Source organism: Daktulosphaira vitifoliae, unplaced genomic scaffold, assembly GCF_025091365.1.
Source record: "Daktulosphaira vitifoliae isolate Bord-2020 unplaced genomic scaffold, ASM2509136v1 Scaffold_3, whole genome shotgun sequence".
Lineage (NCBI taxonomy): Eukaryota > Metazoa > Arthropoda > Insecta > Hemiptera > Phylloxeridae > Daktulosphaira > Daktulosphaira vitifoliae.
Genome location: NW_026099574.1, coordinates 26,202,712 through 26,224,968, shown reverse-complemented (window position 1 = coordinate 26,224,968; position 22,257 = coordinate 26,202,712). Strand labels below are relative to the sequence as shown.

General features: G+C 26.3%; 1 protein-coding gene and 2 long non-coding RNA genes across 5 annotated transcripts; 2 read left to right on the top strand and 1 right to left on the bottom strand.

The window, feature by feature from the left end:
* The first annotated feature begins 248 nt into the window (after positions 1–248).
* On the top strand, positions 249–806 carry LOC126902779 (uncharacterized). The gene is made up of 2 exons (XR_007703321.1): positions 249–453; positions 520–806. It is a non-coding gene; the product is annotated as an uncharacterized LOC126902779 (long non-coding RNA).
* Positions 807–2,328: 1,522 nt separating this feature from the next.
* Positions 2,329–3,493, bottom strand: LOC126902780 (uncharacterized). The gene is made up of 2 exons (XR_007703322.1): positions 3,373–3,493; positions 2,329–2,548 (listed from the first exon to the last, which is right to left on the bottom strand). It is a non-coding gene; the product is annotated as an uncharacterized LOC126902780 (long non-coding RNA).
* Positions 3,494–5,678: 2,185 nt separating this feature from the next.
* LOC126902774 (uncharacterized) lies at positions 5,679–21,181 on the top strand. 3 transcript variants are annotated; one of them, XR_007703320.1, is made up of 9 exons: positions 5,679–5,759; positions 5,850–5,904; positions 6,762–6,791; positions 8,425–8,580; positions 9,416–9,445; positions 11,175–11,324; positions 12,668–12,850; positions 20,545–20,971; positions 21,035–21,181. XR_007703320.1 is itself a non-coding variant. In XM_050680379.1 (9 exons), the coding sequence occupies exons 1-9, from the start codon at positions 5,757–5,759 to the stop codon at positions 20,607–20,609; spliced, it is 684 nt and encodes a 227-aa protein (XP_050536336.1). In that variant the 5' UTR covers positions 5,679–5,756; the 3' UTR covers positions 20,610–20,972. The 3 variants fall into 3 exon arrangements, 2 of the variants coding, with proteins under 2 accessions (XP_050536336.1, XP_050536337.1); XM_050680379.1 differs by lacking the exon at positions 21,035–21,181 and adding an exon at positions 12,207–12,218 and having other exon boundaries at positions 20,545–20,972; XM_050680380.1 differs by lacking the exons at positions 20,545–20,971; positions 21,035–21,181 and adding exons at positions 12,207–12,218; positions 15,891–16,316.
* The last annotated feature ends 1,076 nt before the right edge of the window (positions 21,182–22,257 follow it).

The following is a 22,257-nucleotide window of genomic DNA, read 5'->3' as shown; positions in this document are numbered from 1 at the left end:
CAACAAAGATCTGTCGGTTTGGTTTGGTTTGGTTGGGTTGGGTTGGGTTTGGTTGGGTTTTAATGTATGTTGGTATAAAAATGTATTATTGCTGATAACAAGGTTATTTTGTGATAAACAGATATCACTATTTTACCCATAGTAAAATGAATAAGAAGTGTGCTCGATCAAATTAGTGCGCATGATATGTCTTATTCATTTTTCTATGATTTCACCAGTAATAAGTAAATACCACTAACAAATATTATTTCAAATTATTAGTGTATCGAATATACTACTACAACGAATATTTAAATACTATACTCATATAATATAATTTAGTTTAAAAAAATGAAGACGTTTAATATCAAAACCGAATTGTCTACACGATTCATTGTAGAAGCATCCAAACCATAGGATGGGTCTCTTCGGAGACAGGATATCGTTTTCTTTTTTTATAATTGTATTTATATAGTGAGCTGCGTTTTATTAATTATTTTATTTTATTATAAATTAACTTAATTTTATTTATGTGTGGAGAGCATGTGTTTCCTCGATAGGCGATTACAGTCCAATGAAGGAACAAGCGCCCCCTGAATCCACCACTGAAAAAACTCGAATTTAATCTAGTTGAAGACATTGACCTAGTTTAAAAGAGACCACCTACGCATATCAAATTATTACTAATTATTGTTACGTTAATTTTGAATCATCTATTTTGATACATCAATATTGCGTAAATTATTAAATTTATTGATTATTAAGACTAGCATTAGAGGATAATCCTTGTTAGGATATTTGATAATAAATGCACTTATTTATTATTATTTTTACTATTAGATTTATGAAACATGAACTTATGTAATAATACTAATAAGTCTATAAGGTGCTTAATTATAAAGAACTAGGACATCGACTTTTAGTATATAGTAAATTAATAAATGTAAATTACGTTTATAATAAATTAACAATACATGAATATCGCGGGTAATCAACACGGAGACAGTAGAAGGTCAACTTAAGCGGCCCCTACACGATCAATAATATTGAACAATAATTGATATTGCACAATATTATTGAAAGTTTAGTATAGATATTGAAGGATTGTACAATATATTGAAGAAATCAAACAGGGTTGGAAATTTATTGTACAATACACAATATTATTGTACGTTAGCATGTGATATTGTACTTAATTACGCAATAGTGGTTATGGGTTATCAATTAGATACATTTTTAAAACAGTGGTAATTTATAATATTACATAAATTGATGGTAAATGTCACTACGCCTTTGTAAACATACATTAAATATACGCCTATGATAATAGGAGATTACATAGGTAATGAATATTTTTCAATTGAATATTGGACAATAATATTGAGAGGTTTAGGGCAAATAAATATTGCACAAAATATTGACACAATTTAATTGATTCAGTATTATTGATCGTATAGGGGCCGCTTTACTTATATTACCATCGATACTCGTGACAGAACGGTTGATCAACAGTATAGTAACGATAAGCTGACCCCTCGCTATTTTTATACACTGTATGAACTATACNGTACTGCACGTTAGAAAGCCGTACGCTAACTGAACAATAACTGATAACAAACTACGAGCGGACCTAACAATCACACTTATTTAATTAAAAATCCAACATATCTTAGATAACGCTTTTATAATTTTACTATGATGTGATTTTTTTTATGTCTGTCGCCACTTTTTCTCAGGTTTTATCGACCGATTTCTTTCAACAAATAGTCAAAAAAAATCAAAAATCGTATCTAGTTGAAGATGTTACCCTAAAAATTTAAAAATTCTACTTATTTCCTGTTAATACTCGTGAGTGGACTGTAATCATAAAATATTATTAACAGAGTATGAAGCTCTACCATGTGTAAAATATATCAAATATCGTCATAACCTAACTGCATGTTAGGTTAAACAATTAATACTATATGCGTTACACGTCGTGTAGCTTAATCTGTGAATATTGCGCAAATAGCCTTTAATATGTCGTGGTATCCACAGAGTACAGATGGCACATAACAGTAGAGTACCGCCTTGCACGAGTGCCCTAGACGTCAATCGACCACCGCAGTGCGCCGACAACGATGACTATAAAACGGAAATAATTATATATAGTTAAGGCACCATACTCTAATTATTTCTTTCTGATGACGTGAATTATGCCTAACGTAGCTGTGCGCAGGTGAACTCGTGCAGTTTATTTATTTAGAATTGCTCTAAATGTAATTATCAATAATGTTGTGTTATTTATAAATTTGTCTATTATAGACAAATTTATTCTATGCAATAAAATAAAAACAATCTTAGTTATAATGAATGATCAAACACAAACCAACTTGCTTTATTAAGAAAATAACTTATAACAAAAAAACGAAACAACAAATATATAAATATGAAATATAGAAAAGAATATCTGTTCCGTCCTTCGTTGACACTACAAGCAACCCTCATGCCCACTCAGCCTGGTAGGCAGCACCGATCCCTTCTGTGACGCTAGGCAGTTGGTCAGCCTGTCCAAACATGCCGACATTCCCTGTAAATGAAGGAAATCCCAAATAATATATCAATTTTAAAATCGGTAAATTTCAATATTTTTTTCCCTATTATATTTCCTATTTCCTATTTATATCCTGATTAAGATAAAGTATGTCGAATGAAAAAGGGATATAATTATTATTTCTCATTAAAAAATTGTGTTGATCCATACACTTTTCAATAAGTTATAGCATTATAAAGTTAAAAATATAAAAAAGAATTATTTTACAAAAATCGTATATTTTTTTATTAACTTTGATGTTTTCACAGTGAAGACAAAATAAAGTCCGAATTTTTTTTTACATAATAAAGAATATTAAATTATCGTTAATTTAAGATATACAGGGTGTTACTAAATGCTATGTCATGAATAGTAGGATGATATTCAGTAGGACCTAAAAATAGCGAAATCGAAAACTAAAATTTCCTATCTCCAAAATTGGGGGTTTTCCGGTTCCCACACTTTAAATTTTGTTTTAATAAAAAATAATAATCACAACAGTATTTCCCACGAAATTCTCATACAAATTGAGTGGTCAATCGATTTTTTGTAACTTTCGTGTCCTCCCCAGAACTTTGGGTTCAAAGTTGGAAAAAAATTTCACTTTAGTGTGACCCATCAATTTGTATTGAAATTTTACTGGGAGTTCTGTGATACAGTTTATTTTTAGTTTAAACGATTAAATAACGAGAAAAACTGGAAAACCTACAGATAATGTGATATTTTTTTAATTTCACGAGTTTATTTCGTTTTTTATTATTTATTCAAACCAATTATCATTTTTATCATTAAAACTGTTATAAAATTATCATTTTTTTTACTTTTTAGATCGCCTCTAATTTGCTGATACATGTCGAAACCAAAAATAGTCGTATTGTGTTTTAGTATTTTAATAGCGGGACGATAAACTAGTGGTATTTTTTTCTCGATGTACTGTCTTTTAAATAAAAAATACTGTTTATAAGATTAGTTTACTTAAATTTTTATAACAAAAAACTTGAAATTAATGGTCGTTTTGTAAATGAAAAAGTGTAAATTTAAATTACATTTTTAGCAAGTGACGCTCATTAAAAATGTTTTACAATACTAAGGCTATTTGTTTACTATTGATTATTCGTTTTTACTGCAATTTATGCATTTTTATTGCATATAAAAGAAGCTATATTTTAAAAATAATCTAATATTTTTTGATTGAAGGTCAATTGAATTTCAATCATATACACTATAGAATACCACATTTGAAAATCACTATAAAATAATAATTTCTTAATGGTTAAGACACGATACCCATCGACTCGTGCCACTTTTATCAGTTTTAACTAACTTAGTAGGTATATCCAAGTGAGACGGAGTTGGTTGGCTATGATGAAAATTGGCGATGGACGGGTCGTTGAATAAAACAAGTTAAGTTATAAATAATATAAATAAGACGAAAGTAATAGTATTAACTGTACACAAATGTTAGACTTTTGAATACTCAAAATCGTTCGCTGTCAAACAATTTTTCTTATTATTTGATTTGTTTTACTCCATAATGAATCTATCTATCTATCTATCTATCAGTCTTTTTTTTTAAATGTCTATGTGTAATCTAGATGAGCTTTTACTTATCTTTCTCCAATACAATCCAACACAACAATTTCGTAATATTAACGATATTATAAATAACAAAATTTACGTATAGGTTTTTTATAAACAAAAAGTCAATATTAATTTTTTAAATAATTAATAAAACATTCTAAATATTTACCATTCGACACAATGTTGGATTATATATTTTAACGTAATAATCAAAAGATGTTTTTTATCATTTTTTTAGGAATGCATTTATGTAAGTATAAATATGATATATATTGTCAAAATAATTGTTTAAATAAAAAATAATTAAGATTCTAAAAATATGTTTTGGCGTCTAGAATAAGATTTTTGAAATTCGAATTTCTCTCACCTCGATAATTGTTGTAATACATATAAAAATAAGCTGAGTAAAATTTGACCCAACCCAACCGATATGAACAAAATAACATGTAACAATAATTTATAAAGTAATTAATAAGTTATATAGAATTAAGTTGTATATATCATTTTTGAGTGTCATTTATGTGGAACGAGGAAATTTTATTCTAATTTTGTGAGTAATATCTGAAACTAAATAAATTTGAGATCTTTGACATATTTTTGTTGTAAATCGCACATGTATGAGATAACCAGTAAACATTTTGTAGTGATAAATACGTCAACAATTTATACCTTCTCATCCTTACAGCGTATCTGAAATCAAGTATTTAATACATATCCAATGATTTTACCCTCTACATTTTTCNGTATGAGATAACCAGTAAACATTTTGTAGTGATAAATACAATTAAAATAATGGTATACTGCATTAACTTACATTTTATTTAAAGATAAATGCGATAACTGTAAAGAAGTTGTAACAAAAATACATCGTTACGAAGTTATACCCAGAGATATTAAAATAAAATTTTGTGAAAACTGTGAACAAAAATGTTCAAGGAAAAAANAAACTGTGAACAAAAATATTCAAGAAATGAATTTGAAGAATCGCATATTATGGCTTTAGGTAAAGCTATAGCAGAAGCTACCGGAGAAAAGTGGAAAGGTTGACTTTAACAATAAATTATTATTTCATAAAATAAATTTAATTGTTCATCAGATAAAGAGTGTATTCATTCCGATTACAAAGGATGATTCCCCGTATCGTCATTTTTCATCACTACCTCCATGTTCCGGGAGTGGGTAATTTACGCGTCTGCTGCTTTCCTTGGATGTGGTAGCCGTTTCTCAGACACCCTCCCCGGAATCGAACCCTGATTTCCCGTTACCCGTTACAACCATGATATTGATAGTAACTACTATCATAACATGAAACTAAAAAGTGAAAAATAAATATAGTTTAAAAAAACTAAAAAAACACGATTTAAAGCACATCGAACTAAAAATTATTTTTAACTTTTTAGTTTGATATGCTTTAAAAGCGTGTTTTTCATTTTTTTTAAACTATATTTATTTTACTTTTAATGGTAAAAATATTTTATTGCAACTGAATAAACATATCATATAACAATTATTATAGTCACTTTAAAATAACTATAACACTCTTTGACACAATTAAGTATAGTAATTCTTTTTAACAAGTTATTTGTATCATTATACACTACACTTTTTTTCTTTCAACATCACAATGGTAAGTAATATATTTTATAAATTATAATTTAAAAATTTAATATTTTACTAAAGTAAATTTTATTTTTAATTAAAATTTTTAATTTTTCAGAAATTATTTTTTTTAATCTTCTGTTCAAATATTATATTTATGGTTATTCATAATGGTAATAAATAAATAATTTATACACAAAGTAATTCTATTATCATAGTCCATTTAACTATTCCAAAAATTAATATAATATTGAGAATTTTACTTTTGATTTCATTTATTTACTCGTTTTCTTTAATTTATATATCATATAGTATTTTTCATGTTCACTTTATACACTATATGAGTGTCTTGATTATTTTAATAAAATCATTTTTAGTACTTTTTATTTTTATATTTTTCGATTTTTCAATAATTTAGTATTTTTTAAATACACATCTTATAGCTTATATGAGTGTCAACTTTATGTTTTTAAATAATAACATACTTAATTATCCATATTATAAAATAAAAAATGATCTAATTAATAAAATATCTGATCGATAAAAATGATTGAACCAGTATTTCTGAATTTTTAAAGTAATGGCTGAAAGTGTTTTTGTATTTTTTAACTATATATTTTTAGGCCGCACTTTTTTTACCACCTAGGTATAAAAATGTTAATAACTTTTGAATTATTTGTCCAAAAGTTGTTATCGACTAGTCATTCTCTCTATTAGGCTATTAATGAATTAATATGCTTGTTAAACATGCGCAATTTGAAAAATCCAATTATAATGTTTAATTATAAAATAATTATCTTGTATAATGTGTTGATAAGTAAACAATATTATAATTAGCAATATAATGTAGTTTTTTTTTATGAGTAATCATTGTGCCTCTTTGTTTACTGTCTTTACTACAAAATAGACATTAATACATAATATATAACATAGTTATAATATATATTTTGATGCATTACAAATGATTTTCATTAAAAAAATAAATAAAAGTCTTAAATGAAACTCTATGAGTTAAATATATATTTTTTAGATCATAACATGTCAATGAGTAAAGCCCTGGGTAAGTTGAATTTATCAAACATTCCATTAAAAAGCAAATAATAAAACAAACTATTTATTATTACAAAATTAATTACTAAATAATTGCTAAAATTAATTTTTTTAACATCGTTTGTTTAACAGGCCCTTTTTAAAAAGTTATGTTTTTGTGCAAGACTCTTCAGCCTACCTTTTAGATTTTTGTTTTTTACTTAAAAATTTACATTTTAATTACTCATTTATAGACTAGTTTATTGAACTAATCAGTAATAAATAAAGTTAAAAAAAACTAAAAAACATGCTTTCATAGCATATGAAACTATAAAGTGAAAAATAAATATAGTTTAAAAAAACACGCTTTTAAAGCAGTGTAACATGCATTTTTTGGTTTTTTCTTACAAAAATATTGTGAAACTTTAATAACGTACTTATTACGTGATTTCCTGGTTCAAAAAACTCTAATACCAAAAATAACTTTAAAAATAAGAATTTTCCAAATTGTTCTTTTTTTTTTTTCAAAATTACGCATTACCAAAAAAAATGGGCTTTCATTTAGCTATGATATAATATTTTTTTTTCAAAATGATATCAAAATTAAGCCATTAAAAAAATGGATTTTTCTATATAGTTTTTTATAGGTAATTAGAAACCCAATTAATTTCAGTTAAACAAAAATGAAAAAAATAAGACTGTGATGTGGTGTTTTACTAATTTATTACATATAATTGTGAAATAAATAAAATAAAATATCCTATTCTGTATCAAATTATAATTAATTAAACTAATAAACCTAATTAGTTTAAATATTACAGCTTTTTAAAGTTGTTGAGGTATCAAAGTATAAAAATCCAAAAAATATGGTTGATGTTACTCTTTACGAATATCTTAAAGTTATAACGTTGAGTCACAAAAACCCATTTAAATATAAGTTGTGGTCACCTACGCCTGTCGGCTCCGGTGACCAATTTGAGTCCCTTCGGAACTCTCGTGGTATGGGGGCTCACGCCCCTAAACCCCAAGAAGAAAAAATTCATGCCCAAACCCAACTTATTTCAACCTTTTCGACTGAAATCCTCAGTGACCCAACAAGTATAAAACCTTGATGTTGAAATGGTGATATAATATTAAAAAAAACCCAGCACAGTGGGGTAAGATAAAGTATGTCGAATTAAAAAATATTATTTCTCATAAAAAAATTGTATTTATCCAATTAAAAGACATTTATTTTTATTTTTACGATTTATTAACTTACATTTTAGTCCTAGTGTTGGGAATATCTAGATTTTTATTTAGATAACAATAATATTTTGATTTGTCATATCTAGATGTCTTTTTATATGATTATTTAAACTTCATTTATGATAGAATTTTTGTTATCTAAATAGTTACTACATGAAGAATATACTTTTATGGGATCACTGAACCCATCTTTCAGTATTTATTTTCGATTTTTGGTTGATATAGATGAAAAAAAATAACATTATATTATAAATAACGATATTAATTCGGTACTTTCAAATTTTTCTCGAAAATTATTGAAAAACTAAAAAAAATTTTAGAAAAAGTTTTATTTAATCTTTCTACATTTTATTATCTTATCTTTCAAAAGAATCAATGCTGAATTTTACTGTCATAAATGTAAATTCTTTATTTAGATATTAAATTGCAATGCACAAGATGTATTAAATTAAGGCCAGTAGCTAAGTTGTTTGATAACGGATTTGAGTATTGTACAGACTGTAGAAATTATCTAAGAATAATTAACGATAATATGTGTCCAGTAATTGATTATGGATCAAATTTCCTTGAAGGTATCTAGTTTATTTTTTACTTACTAATAAGTTATTCGATGAAGGTATTATTAGAGATTTATTATATAAATAAATGTTTTCACTTACCTCTAATTATCCTGATAAGACAAATATTCAGCTGCGATGAATTGTGTAAATAAACAAAATATGTTTTGTTATATGTAGGTAAATTGGTCAATGTAATAGAATTTTTTCGTGAAGGTCTTATGGAATTCATAAGGGAGTAGTTGAATTTTGTGTAAAATGGTATTATGTATTATTTTTATCTTATCCAGGAGGGAACACTGTTTTGTAGACATATTTTTATATTTTTTAATTTTATATTTTTTTATATATGTATTAGTTATTACATGCATTAAAATGTGGTGCCACCCGACAGCTTATTTTATTGGACAAAAAAATTGTGTAATACTATTATTATTAAATTTTCAGAGAGTTTCTGGGTTAGCTAAATAAGAAAATAAGAATTGTAAAACTGTTTAAAAAATTATAGGTAAGGATTTTTATCCTCGACGAGATGAAAAGTTACATTTCTACCACCCAAATCCTACAAGTATTTCTAAAGTAATCAAACATTGAAAGTAATGGCTGGAAGTGAGCACGGGTTTTTTTGTGTCTTGTATGTAAATATGAACTCTGAAGAAACAAAAAAAGAAATTCCAATATATCTTATCTGTGATTAATAAAGCAGTCCATGATTGATGATTACCTCTATGACAAATTTATAGAATTTTTTCAAGGATATAATAATGCATTAAAAATGATTTACATTTAAAAATAATAATAAAAGTTTCAAATGAAACTCTATAATTATTACATGTATATAAATTTCTAGATTATAATATACCAACAATTAAACCCATAAGTAAGTTGAATATATCATACATTCCTTTAAAAAGCAAATAATAAAATAAACTATGTATTTTTATAAAATAATTACTAAACAAATACTTAAATTTATTTTTTAGCGTCCTTATATTTTATGCATGACCTTTTTTAAAAGTTCAGTAAAAACATAAAAAACATTTTCTCTGTATTTCATTAGGTCCTGAAACCTTTGTTTTGAGTAGATAAAATTATTCAATAATTAATTTTTTTTTGCAATTATCTTTAAATATATTAATAATATTTTATATACATTGTTACTTAAAATAAAATTTTAAACAGATGTATTTTTTGAACATTAATTATTTGAAAGGTGTTTTGAAAATTTCCGAAGATGGTGCCAAAAATGAGTAAAATTTATAATAATAATTTTAACAATTGTTATAGTTTATTTTACAGGAACATACTTTTATAAATAATTTAATTCTTCAATAATCTAGTTATTAATAATATTTTATTTTTATATTTTTTTAATTTTTTGTAAGTTGTGTTTTTGTGCACGAATTATTAGCCTACCTTTTAAATTTTTTTATGTACTTGAAATAAAATAGAATCTCCGATTTTAAAACAACTTAAAATTGGTTATTTTGAAAACATGTTAAATTTAATAAATGACATTTCTATTTTAATATTTTTATTATTTCTGCCTATGGACAGAAATAATGTCGGGAAGAGTCTAATAATATAATTTAACAGTGTTTGAAATATGTTCTTATACATCAACAATTTTTGTGGAGTTAGTGGAAAATTTTGGGATCTAATTTTTTTCCCCACTTACATTATAATAATTGAAAAATTTTAAAACTGTTTCCAACAATAAATTTTCAACGTATTACAATTTTATCCATTTAATTATGTTATATTCAGAGTTGTTAAAATACGGTATTTTATTTTTTTGTTGTATAATATCGTATAATATACGTATAATACTGTATAATACCGTATAAATTCTTGTGGCGCCTTTAAATTTGGGAAAAAATAAACTTTAGAGTGATTATTTTTCATAAAACTCAATAAATAAATGAGTACTTACTGAAAAAGCCTTTAGCAAAATTGATGAAAACAAAATGTTCAGGGAGTAATTAGTTAAAGTATTGAACTAAGATATTTCTCTATCCAGAATTCTTCTTTAGAGGATGATTTAGTATCAACTAAGTACCAACTATAGTCAATTTGCAATAAGATACCACCCATGATGTTAAAGGTCTCAGAACTCTACTTCTTTAAACAAGTATAAATACACAATTAGAATTTTACCACATTAAAAACTTAAAATTTTTAATAACTTAATAAATAAAATAATAAAACTTACTTTTTCCCTACAAAAAAAAATCCTATCCTTTAAATAAACTATTAAAAAATTAAAATATGGCATCTTACTATTAATCTTAAAATCTATAATTGTATTAACGTTTGTTACCTTAAAAAAAATAACTTAAGCACCTTATCGATTATAAATTTTAGTATCACTGAGTACTAAGAATTAATTTTAATTAAATTAAAATAAAATCCAAAAGAATATAAATGTTTATAAAGCTTTTTTTTTTTAATACAGCCGGTATAAAATAATTTTATACGCATGTATCATACCTTGTATCATACCGTATAATACACATGTATAATACCGACTCACATCTCTAGTTATATTACATAAGAATCAATATTAAATTTTATTCTTATAACTGATATCCTTTATATAAATGTTAAAGAGCCATGTGTAAATTGTAAAAATGTGAATCCAGTAGCCAAGTTTTATGATAATTGCATACATGAATATTGTAAAGACTGCAGAATGGATATAAGAATAAACCGCAAAATTCATTGTATAATGAATGATTGTAAAGGAATATTTCCTATAGGTATCTATTCAATTTTTTCCTTACTAATTAAGAATATTTGACATATTATCAATTTCAAATTATAGCAAAAACAAAAATTAGATTTTAGTCATAGTGTTGGGAATATCTAGATTTTTATTTAGATAACAATTATATTTTGATTTGCCGTACCTATATAATTTTAAATGATTATGATAGACTTTTTGTGATCTAAAGAGCTTTTAAATGAAGTTATACTTTTATGAGAACACTAAAGGTTCAGTATTTATTTTCGATTTTTGGTTAATATAGATAAAAACAAAAAACATGATGTCTCTTTGGTGATTTTCTTTAGACGATAAAGTCTTCTATCATCCCTAAATTAATATCAATCTTCCATTATGATATGGCAACCCCAAATTTTTACCATAATATTTATTTAATTGAAAAAAAATATATGTTGTACTTATTAATGACTTTCAATAAATTATAGCAAAATAAATTAGGCAAAATTTTCATGTCTTATATAGATTGTCACTAAAAATACGATTAACTGTACACAAATGTTAGACTTTTGAATACTCAAAATCGTTCGCTGTCAAACAATTTTTCTTATTATTTGATTTGTTTTACTCCATAATGAATCTATCTATCTATCTATCTATCAGTCTTTTTTTTTAAATGTCTATGTGTAATCTAGATGAGCTTTTACTTATCTTTCTCCAATACAATCCAACACAACAATTTCGTAATATTAACGATATTATAAATAACAAAATTTACGTATAGGTTTTTTATAAACAAAAAGTCAATATTAATTTTTTAAATAATTAATAAAACATTCTAAATATTTACCATTCGACACAATGTTGGATTATATATTTTAACGTAATAATCAAAAGATGTTTTTTATCATTTTTTTAGGAATGCATTTATGTAAGTATAAATATGATATATATTGTCAAAATAATTGTTTAAATAAAAAATAATTAAGATTCTAAAAATATGTTTTGGCGTCTAGAATAAGATTTTTGAAATTCGAATTTCTCTCACCTCGATAATTGTTGTAATACATATAAAAATAAGCTGAGTAAAATTTGACCCAACCCAACCGATATGAACAAAATAACATGTAACAATAATTTATAAAGTAATTAATAAGTTATATAGAATTAAGTTGTATATATCATTTTTGAGTGTCATTTATGTGGAACGAGGAAATTTTATTCTAATTTTGTGAGTAATATCTGAAACTAAATAAATTTGAGATCTTTGACATATTTTTGTTGTAAATCGCACATGTATGAGATAACCAGTAAACATTTTGTAGTGATAAATACAATTAAAATAATGGTATACTGCATTAACTTACATTTTATTTAAAGATAAATGCGATAACTGTAAAGAAGTTGTAACAAAAATACATCGTTACGAAGTTATACCCAGAGATATTAAAATAAAATTTTGTGAAAACTGTGAACAAAAATATTCAAGAAATGAATTTGAAGAATCACATATTATGGCTTTAGGTAAAGCTATAACTGAAGCTAACGGAGATACGTGGAAAGGTTGCCTTTAACAATAAATTATTATTTCATAAAATAAATTTAATTGTTCATCCTTTGAATATTAAGGTGGTTCAAATCTATATAATAAATTTTTTTTCAGATAATAAAATTACAGCACTCCCCAAATTTTTTACTAAGGATAAAAATCTTATATTATGAATATTTGTATTTGATCAACCAATTCCTTTCCGTGTAGCACAGGAGTTGAATTTTAATCAAAGATGATTGTTATATAATTATTCGCGTTTATTTCAAGTATTATTTAATTTAGCGCAAACATTTTCTAATAAAATGGATATTCAAAAAACTTTCCATAGATATTAGTTTTATCAAAAATTAATAAAAAATATTAAGTGTCTTTATTAGACGTAAGAAATATATTATCTATGCTAAATTTAAAGTATAAAAAAAATGCAAAAATGATAATGAAATCCTAATTATTTAAAAAATTTGTATAAATTAATAATTTTACTCGATATAAATCATATGTACAAATGTACTATTTTGTTAGTATTATGACACATTGCTTCTTTTAATGACCTAAAGTAAAAATTTGTAAAATAAATTCAATGAACTAAATAATTACAGTTTAGCCATTGCTGTACGTAACATGTAATAATAAAATAGCTAAAATCATCTTGGAAGTTAGTTTAAATTGATGTCTAAGCAAATGCATTTTTAGACAATAAATGTCTTTTATATACACCTCGAATAATGATATGTTTCTGGGTATAAATATTTTATACCACATAACACAATATAGTGGAGCAGTAATATAATTTTTGAACCACCCTAATAAATATGCTAATAATTTTTGATATTTCAGATTCTACAATTTTTCATATTTTAAAAATATCAGAGACATTAATAAAAATTTAAAAACTGGTCTTAATACCCGAAACCGAAATTTAAATAGTTAACAATATAAAAAACTAGATCTCTTACCCAAACTAATATTAAATGTCAGTGGGTTGGATTATCTGTTTTTTTTTGTATTTCAAGTTTACAAAGTTGTAAACAATAATATTTAACTTAATTAATCAATCTCATATTGCTTACAAGTGATTTTTTATTCACTTGTTTTTATTTCACACTAACACACTCATTTGTTATTATAAAAAAAATCACTCTAGATACATGTTATTGTGATTCAATAATTTTTACTGGGTCCTTAACAAATTTAAATAACCTATTTTTCTTAATAATTCTTATCATATACAAGTTCAATATAGAAATTGATGAATGAACAAGTGCAATAATATTTGAAAAAAGTTTTCACATAAAAATTATACAGCTAAACATAATTTGGGTTATGGAATGATAAAGACATTTTTTTTTTTCGTTTTTTGATGCCTATAAGTGTTTCTAATAATATTAATTAGTAATATTTTATTGACGTTAGAGAAACATTAATATTATTATAATTTATTAAAATTAATATTATGGCCAAAATGGGGCCATAATATTAATTTTCGTAAATTTTTTTTTTTTTTGTGAAGTAAAATATGTACCTTAAATTAAAGCTAATATAATATACTTTATTTTGAAAAAAATTTTGACCTCTGGACTTGTCTTCGTGGTGAAAACGGGCATTAAAATTCAAGAAAATCGTACGATTTCCGTGAAAAAATTCTTGATTTTATATTTTTTACTTTAATATGTTATAACTTTTTAAAAAAAGTATGGATCTATACAATATTTTCATAAGAAGTAGTATTTATATATATCTTTCATTCGACATATTTTTTTTTTAAATCGGACCATTTTCCTTAATACAAGGGGGTTCAAAACTTAAAAATGCATATAGAAAGTAGAACTTTTTCAACTTAACTTTTCAAATTGTTCCGTAAAATCTGAAACTTTTATATAGATCTTAAATTAAAACTTATGTAATATACTTTAATTTGAAAAAAAAAAATTTTACCTCTGGACTTGTCTTTGTCTACATTGTCTAATATTATGGAAAAAAAAATTTCGGACTTTATTTGGTCTTTACAGTAAAAACAGACATCAAAGTTAATAAAAAATATACGATTTTTGTAAAAAAAATATTTTTTATATTTTTAACTTTATTATGCTACAACTTTTTGAAAGATGTATGGGTATCAATATAATTTTTTTTTTTATGTATGCATGATGTCTTTAACTATCATTTGCTATATTTTTTTTATAAATCTGACTCTTTACTTGCTTACAGGGGGGATTCAAAATGACAACTTTTTCAACTTAACTTTTGAAAGTGGTCCAGAAAGTCTGACACTTTTATATATATATATCTTAAATTAAAGCTAATGTAATATACTTTATTATGGAAAAAAAAATTTCGGATTTTATTTTGTCTTCACGGTAAATGCTTTACCGAATGATATTATTATATTATTATTATTTTGGCATTTTTAATTTTATAATGCTATAACTTATTAAAAAGTGTATGGATCGACACAATTTTTTATGAGATATAATATTTATATCTCTATTTCATTCGACATACTTTATCTTAATCAGGATATTAATAAGGAACTATTGGATCATGTAGCTTTTGGAATAATCCACCAATTTTTTTAAATTATCTAAAGATAATTTAAAGATAACACTATCTAAAGATTTGCATTAAAGCGTTTTTTTTATAGTGATTTTAATCACGGTCAGATATTATTATACTTGATCCAACTATGCCACGTCACCACTGTGCTGGGTTTTTTTTTTTAATTATCATTTTATGTAAAAACAGTAATTTTACAAATATTCAAATAACTTTATAACATAATTAATATTAAATATAGATAAAAACTAAGCGCTTATTCAGAATCAGCGTCAAAAAACCTATAGGATACAAAAAAAAATTTCCTTAAACCATAATGACCCGAATTGGTCGAGCTATGTTATGTATTCAATGGCAGGCAATCCTTTTAAAATATTAAATTTAAAAATATGTTTTTAAATAAAAACTTAATCATATTTTATGAAATTGAAAAATTAAAAACTAAAACTATAAAATAAAATATAACCGTATAATAATTTAAATTTAAATATTTTCTAGCCTATTCTGAAGGATCATCTGAAGAATGGTCAAGTTTCAAGCCTTATCTTTATAAACTATAATGAATTATTTACTGATTATCAAATAATTCGTACAGATTTTAAATTATAATAAAAGAGATATTTAAAGAAAATATATTTTTTTTTACAATTGTGCATATCATTATACAGGTGGCTCAGATCACGCTGACAACTTAAATAACTTTTGATCCAGTTAATATTTTTTGCTATTTTTTTTTTTTAATATTTAATATACTTGACACGGTACCGTGTTTCCCTCAGCCACGCATCACGTTATCAACCTAAATGAAAGTGTATCGAGATCTGAATTATAAGTGCACGGTGGCCTAGTGGTAAGGTATGTCTATACAACGCCTTAGGTCGCGGGTTCTAATCCCGTACCGTGCCTCTTTTTTTCACATGATTTCCAGTACACTATCTATAACCGGCCGTCAATCCCCGGCGGCCGTGTTATACTTAAGGCTCATAATAATAATGTAATAAATATAATTTTTATAATTTATATAAAAAATTATAATTTTAAAAATGTATGAAAAGTATTTAAAAAAACTTTAAAATAGCCATCTTTTAGAATAAATTTTAAGAAATAGTTTGGTGAAAAAATTTCTCATTAATGTTTTGTAGTTCCTTTTTATTACCATTAAAATTTTGTAAAATGGCGACAGCGGCAGTAGGAATATATAAATAAATATTAACATATACATATTTATAGTCTAGTCTCAAGGGGACATAAACGACGGGATACGCGAAAACACGTGGCGCGTGGAGAGTTACAAACACACAACATACAAGTGAAACTAATATAAGCGTGTTAAAAAGGACTAAATGTGATATGTGTATAAATTTTGCAATGAAAATTGTTAACGTTCTAATGACCGACTTTAATTCAAATAAAAACACAAACAAAAATTAAAATGTAAAAAAATTAATTATTGAGATATATTTATAGACCTAGTTTTAGTTTAGTTTTAGTCATTAGTGAAGTGGACTTAATGCTCATGCACTCATATCTGTTGGTCCATTGTGCGCAACTCAATTGTTTTGATTCGGTTTACCTACCTAAGTGTCATCACTGAAGTGTTATTACATTATACCTATCATTGTAAGAAATTCAACATTTTCATTTCTAGTGACACCGTTGTGTCCTGGTATACATGCTAGTGTAACTTTGTTGGACCTCGATAGTGATTCTAAAGTTTCCCTGCATTCGAGGTCAAGCTTTAAATTCATCTGATCATTACAGAATGCTTTCAAAGCCGCTTGACTGTCACTTAAGATAATTATCTTCCTATTCTTGTATACTAGCAGGTTCTGAGCCCCTACCAGTATCGCCATCACCTCTGCTTGGAAGACAGAGGGTGTTGTGCCCAATAACATGCTGACATTTATTCGTGGCTTTAAACCCCAAATTCCAGCACCTACCTTTCCTGATTTTTTGGATCCATCTGTATATATTACAAATCCTCCTTTATCAGCCAGGTGGTTAATATTCCATTCTCTACGTGTAGTGATTTCCACTTTGTAGGGAATGTTATTCTTAAGAACCGTTTGATATAACCCAAGGAGTATTCCAAAAATACTCCGGTATACCTCTTTTATTACTTTACCGTGTTCTGCTGTGTCACTTTCCAAAGTCCAAGTACCTAAGTTGTGAAATCTTAGAGCTGTGGCTTTGGTGTGAGCTTTAACCTCTAGATGCAGAGGAGGCAATCTGATTAGTACCTTTAATGCGACCGTTGATGTAGTTCTTAATGCTCCAGTGATGACCATAGCAGCCATTCTCTGTATGCGACTAAGTTCTTTTCTAGCTGTAACGAGTGCTGTTCTGGTCCACCAGACTAGGGCACCGTACAATATCATAGGTTTAGTCACTGAAGTGTTCAACCAATACATAACTCTTGGTTTAAGACCCAAGGTTCTGCTGCAAGTGCATTTTTTATCTTTCAACAAATCGTAATGGTAAATATAATAATTTGAAAAATAAAAATTTTAAAATTGAATATTTTACTAGAGTCAATCTTACTTTTAACTTAAATCTTTTATTTTTCAGAAATTATTTTCTTTAATCTTCTCTTCAACTATTGTATGGTTATTCATAACGCTAATAAATAAATAATTTATGTACAGAGTGATTATTTTTTCATTGATCACTTTACTAATAGAAAAAAAAACCCAGCACAGGGGGATCGCGGCACAGTAGTGACGTGGCATAGTTGGATCAAGTATAATGATATCTGACAGTGATTAAAATCACTAGTTACGATTTGTGATCTTTTGACGTATCGTTGAAAGAAATCCGTTTGGCGAGAGCTGAGAAAATGTGGTAACAGACACAAAAATAAAAAATAAACACATCATAGTAAAACCAATACCTTCTCAGCTTCGGATCGAAGCTAATATTCACAAATTTTTTTATAAATACATTATTACTCTAGAAATGTAGAAAAATGTAATTTATTTTTTAAATTCTATAAAATTGCTATTTTTAAATTATCTAACATTAATTTACTATATTGTAAAAAAAGTTAACGTCTGGATATTTTATAAGTCCGTGATGTAAAATTTTTTAAAGAATATTTGGAAAGCTAGAGCTGGTATATGCCACCCGTTCCTTACTTCAAAAAAAAAAAATGAATAATAATTATTTCTGTAAAATTATAACGTTAGCATTAAACAAATTGTAAATGAAAATTAGAATTGTATTTAGGTGGTTAGACTCAATCGCTGCTCATTTGATTGGAACAGGTTCGCAACTATTGATACAAAAAAAATTAAGAAAAATGTTTTTAATGAGGAAAATTGATAGATTATTGCTAGCGGCAGACTTCCTAAATTCAACTCACGATTTTAATTCAAGTATTTTGGACATTTCATCATGTAATTGAACACTTTTATCAGAAAGGCGCCCCAACGGCCCGCATACCTCATAGCTATGCGAGTCGCCTTGGATGAGGCGGCTTCTACCCCGTGGAAAGCCATAAGGGAGGTAAGCCTCCCAAAAAGGAATAAGGGAGGTAAACCTCCCATAAATACCCAAAAGAGAGGTAGGCCGAGGCTACTCATCATGTAATAGCCTAGACCCGGACAAGCAGGAAATAGGAAGAGGCAAAAGGAATGCCTAAGGGACCCATTCCGGGGAGATTTTAATTCAAGTATTTTGGACATTTCATCATGTAATTGAACACTTTAAATTTCATATTAATAGTATAATAAATGATATTTTTCTATTATAGTGTACTGATAATCAATTATAATTGTAAAAAGTTATGACTAACATATTTTTTTTACTGTTGACAAACAGAGAATTTATATTTTATACTTTAAGTCTCAGACTGACTAGATGCTGGGTTATTACAGCATCTCTTTAACAATATATATTTGTTCCTCTCAACATAAATGTGCTTTAATTAATTTTCATAAAATTACTATGAATATTTAACAAAAAAGTTATCATCCTCTAAAAGAGTTCTAAATGTGTTATTGTAAAATAGCTCTAATCATTACATTTTTTTTTTTTTTTCTAAAACTATGTAGCGTCCTGTGTCCTTATTTCCCAGTACACGCCTGCATACTTGTATTATGATGCAACTCTTTTTAAAACTATTGCAATCAGAATAGTGCAATTTAGACAAAATAAGTTTTTCTACGTGTTATTGATAATATGAAAAGTGATGACATAGCCCGTGAAGTGTTATCATTCGTCGAAAATAAAGTAAAAGATGATTTATCACGAGACGACTATAAAGAATTTATAAAGATTGTTTATTATCATTTTAAGAAAAATATCAACATCAAATAGAATCTTGTTAAAGCACCCAGAAGCCATTATTCAAGGTGTATGGAAAATCCATTTTGTGTCAAAAATGCATTTGTTTACACATCTTTTTAAACTAACTTCCAAGAAAATTTTTGTTGCTTTATTATTACATAAAACGTACAGAAATTATTTTCTTGTAATTATTTAAATTAATGAATTTATTTTAGAATTTTTTAATTTAGATCGTTAAAAATAATTGAAAACAGTTTCCTTTTTATAACAAGCAAAATTTCAAAGCACAAACAGAAAAGTACATTTAGTTGATTTATTTAGAATAACATTATATATTTACATAAAGGTGTTGATTGATCGAGTTCAAATTTTCAAAGGATAATTTTTTATACAATGCATAAAAATGACGGGGAGCAGTAATCTAATTTTTGAACCACCTTAATAAACCTACTAATAATTTTTAACATTTCAGAATTCTACAATGTTTCAAATTTTAAAAATATCAAGGAAATTTTAAAACTGGACTTGAAATTTGAAACAAAAATCTAAATGCTTATCAATTTAAAAAACTAGAACTCTTACCTAAACTGACATTTAATTTCAGTTTGAGTTGGGTTGAGTTATTCTGTTTTTTTTTTTTTTGTGTTTCCAGGTTTACAAAAATTTAAACAAAATATCTAACTTTATTAGTCAAACACATATTTCTTTATATAGGTTATTTTTTTTCATAACTCAATCAATTGTTATGATAAAAAATCACTCTAATAGATTTTGTTTAATGCAATATTAATTATCCACGTCCTTAATCATTTATAAATATATACCCGTATATAATTATTATAATGTTTTTGAACACTCTATATAGATCAGCCTCTCCCTCAGAGTCACTTAAGGACACCTCAAGTTTTCTTCCCCTTTTCTGTCACTTAATATTATACATTAATGGAAGTTGGATATCCTCACCGGACATTAGTTGAGGTTACTACGTAGAGTTTAAAAAGGGAATCCGGAAGAATATGGAGGGGGACTCAGATTAAATATCGTGACGAGATCGATGAACAGTTTATCAGGGGATGGCTGAGAAAAATATTCAGACCTCTAGGATCATCTGTTAACAAGATACAAGCGATCTTATGTAAATTATCCAAATCTAACGTTCAAGGTTACGTGAATGTGCTACAGCAGCGGCGACATCGGACGGTGGTGGTGATTTAATAGGTTTCAAGTTATGTTGTGTTAAAGCCTTCATTCGCATGGCCAAGTCATGGTCCGAAGGTACGCTTCAAATTAATGTGAGTGTAATGAACATAGATTGTCATTATCTTTATTGTTATTAAATTTATAATTTGTTTTAGGAAAAAGAAAAAATGTATGACGAAAATGACGGTCCGGCATTTTTCGATACAAAAGTGTTTATCCTAGAAAATAGTTATAATCCATGGGCTTCACAATGGCCGAAACCCAATCACGTTAGAAAATTAACTTACATTAATAATTTATGAACAATAACTTTATATATTGTACTAGTTTCTTATAATAAACTTATAATCTAAAATAAAAAATAAAGTGTTGTTATTTGTATATAATATATTTATTTCATAATAATAATAATTACAAGGTTAATAATAAATGTTTACATAAACGTGTAAAAAATGTTAAAATATACGGACAGTTCCGTCAAAAGGTGTATATGTAAATACATTGTCTGAAATTACTAGAGCATATGCAGTTGTATTACCAGGGAACGCGCCTGATGCTTCAATTTCAATACGTAGGTCAAAAGACGAGACTGTAATTGTATCGTTCTGTTTTGACATGTCAATTACGGCAATAGGTATTAAATTAAGAAATTGTTTCTTATTTACTAAAGGCGAACACCAAGGTCTATTTTAATAACTCTTTTGAAAATTAACATAGTAGGAAAATAAAATACTAAATAGTTTACAGTCAAAGTTACATCTTAAATCGTTGTACGGANAGTCAAAATTACATCTTAAATCGATGTACGGGTAAACTTCTGAATTTAAATGGACTTTAAGATTTGTTAAATTACAGTGATCGAATTCAGACATTGATTTACTTTCACTATTTTTACGGTCTGTTTGAAACCTTACTATAACATAACGGGGCTTTTGAAAATTATTACATGTTTTAACGGTCCACGAAAACGATTTGTTTTGTGGTACAAACGGATATTCACACAGTTACCAATTTCTATGGGCGCAATGTATAGGCTTTTTACTATCTAAAACTCTAAGTAATTTTAATTGTTCCTTTTCAGTCACTTTGACAATTGGCATATTCCATACAACTTTTGTCAGTTTAATTGATACTGTAGACAGTTTTTCTTTTGCTGCGGTACTCGTGTCTAATAGCTTGACAACCTCAGTATCACCAGAAGTTCCCGTGCTGTATTTCAGAGTTGTATTTCCTCTAAGTTTTTCAGAGGACTCGTTCACATCGAACAAATTGATTACGTTAATGTCTGAAGAACTCCTCGTACATATTAATGATTGGGTACAGTTTAAGAGTATTTTATTATAATCTTCAGCAAACCCCAGTATATGTGACAGCGGTA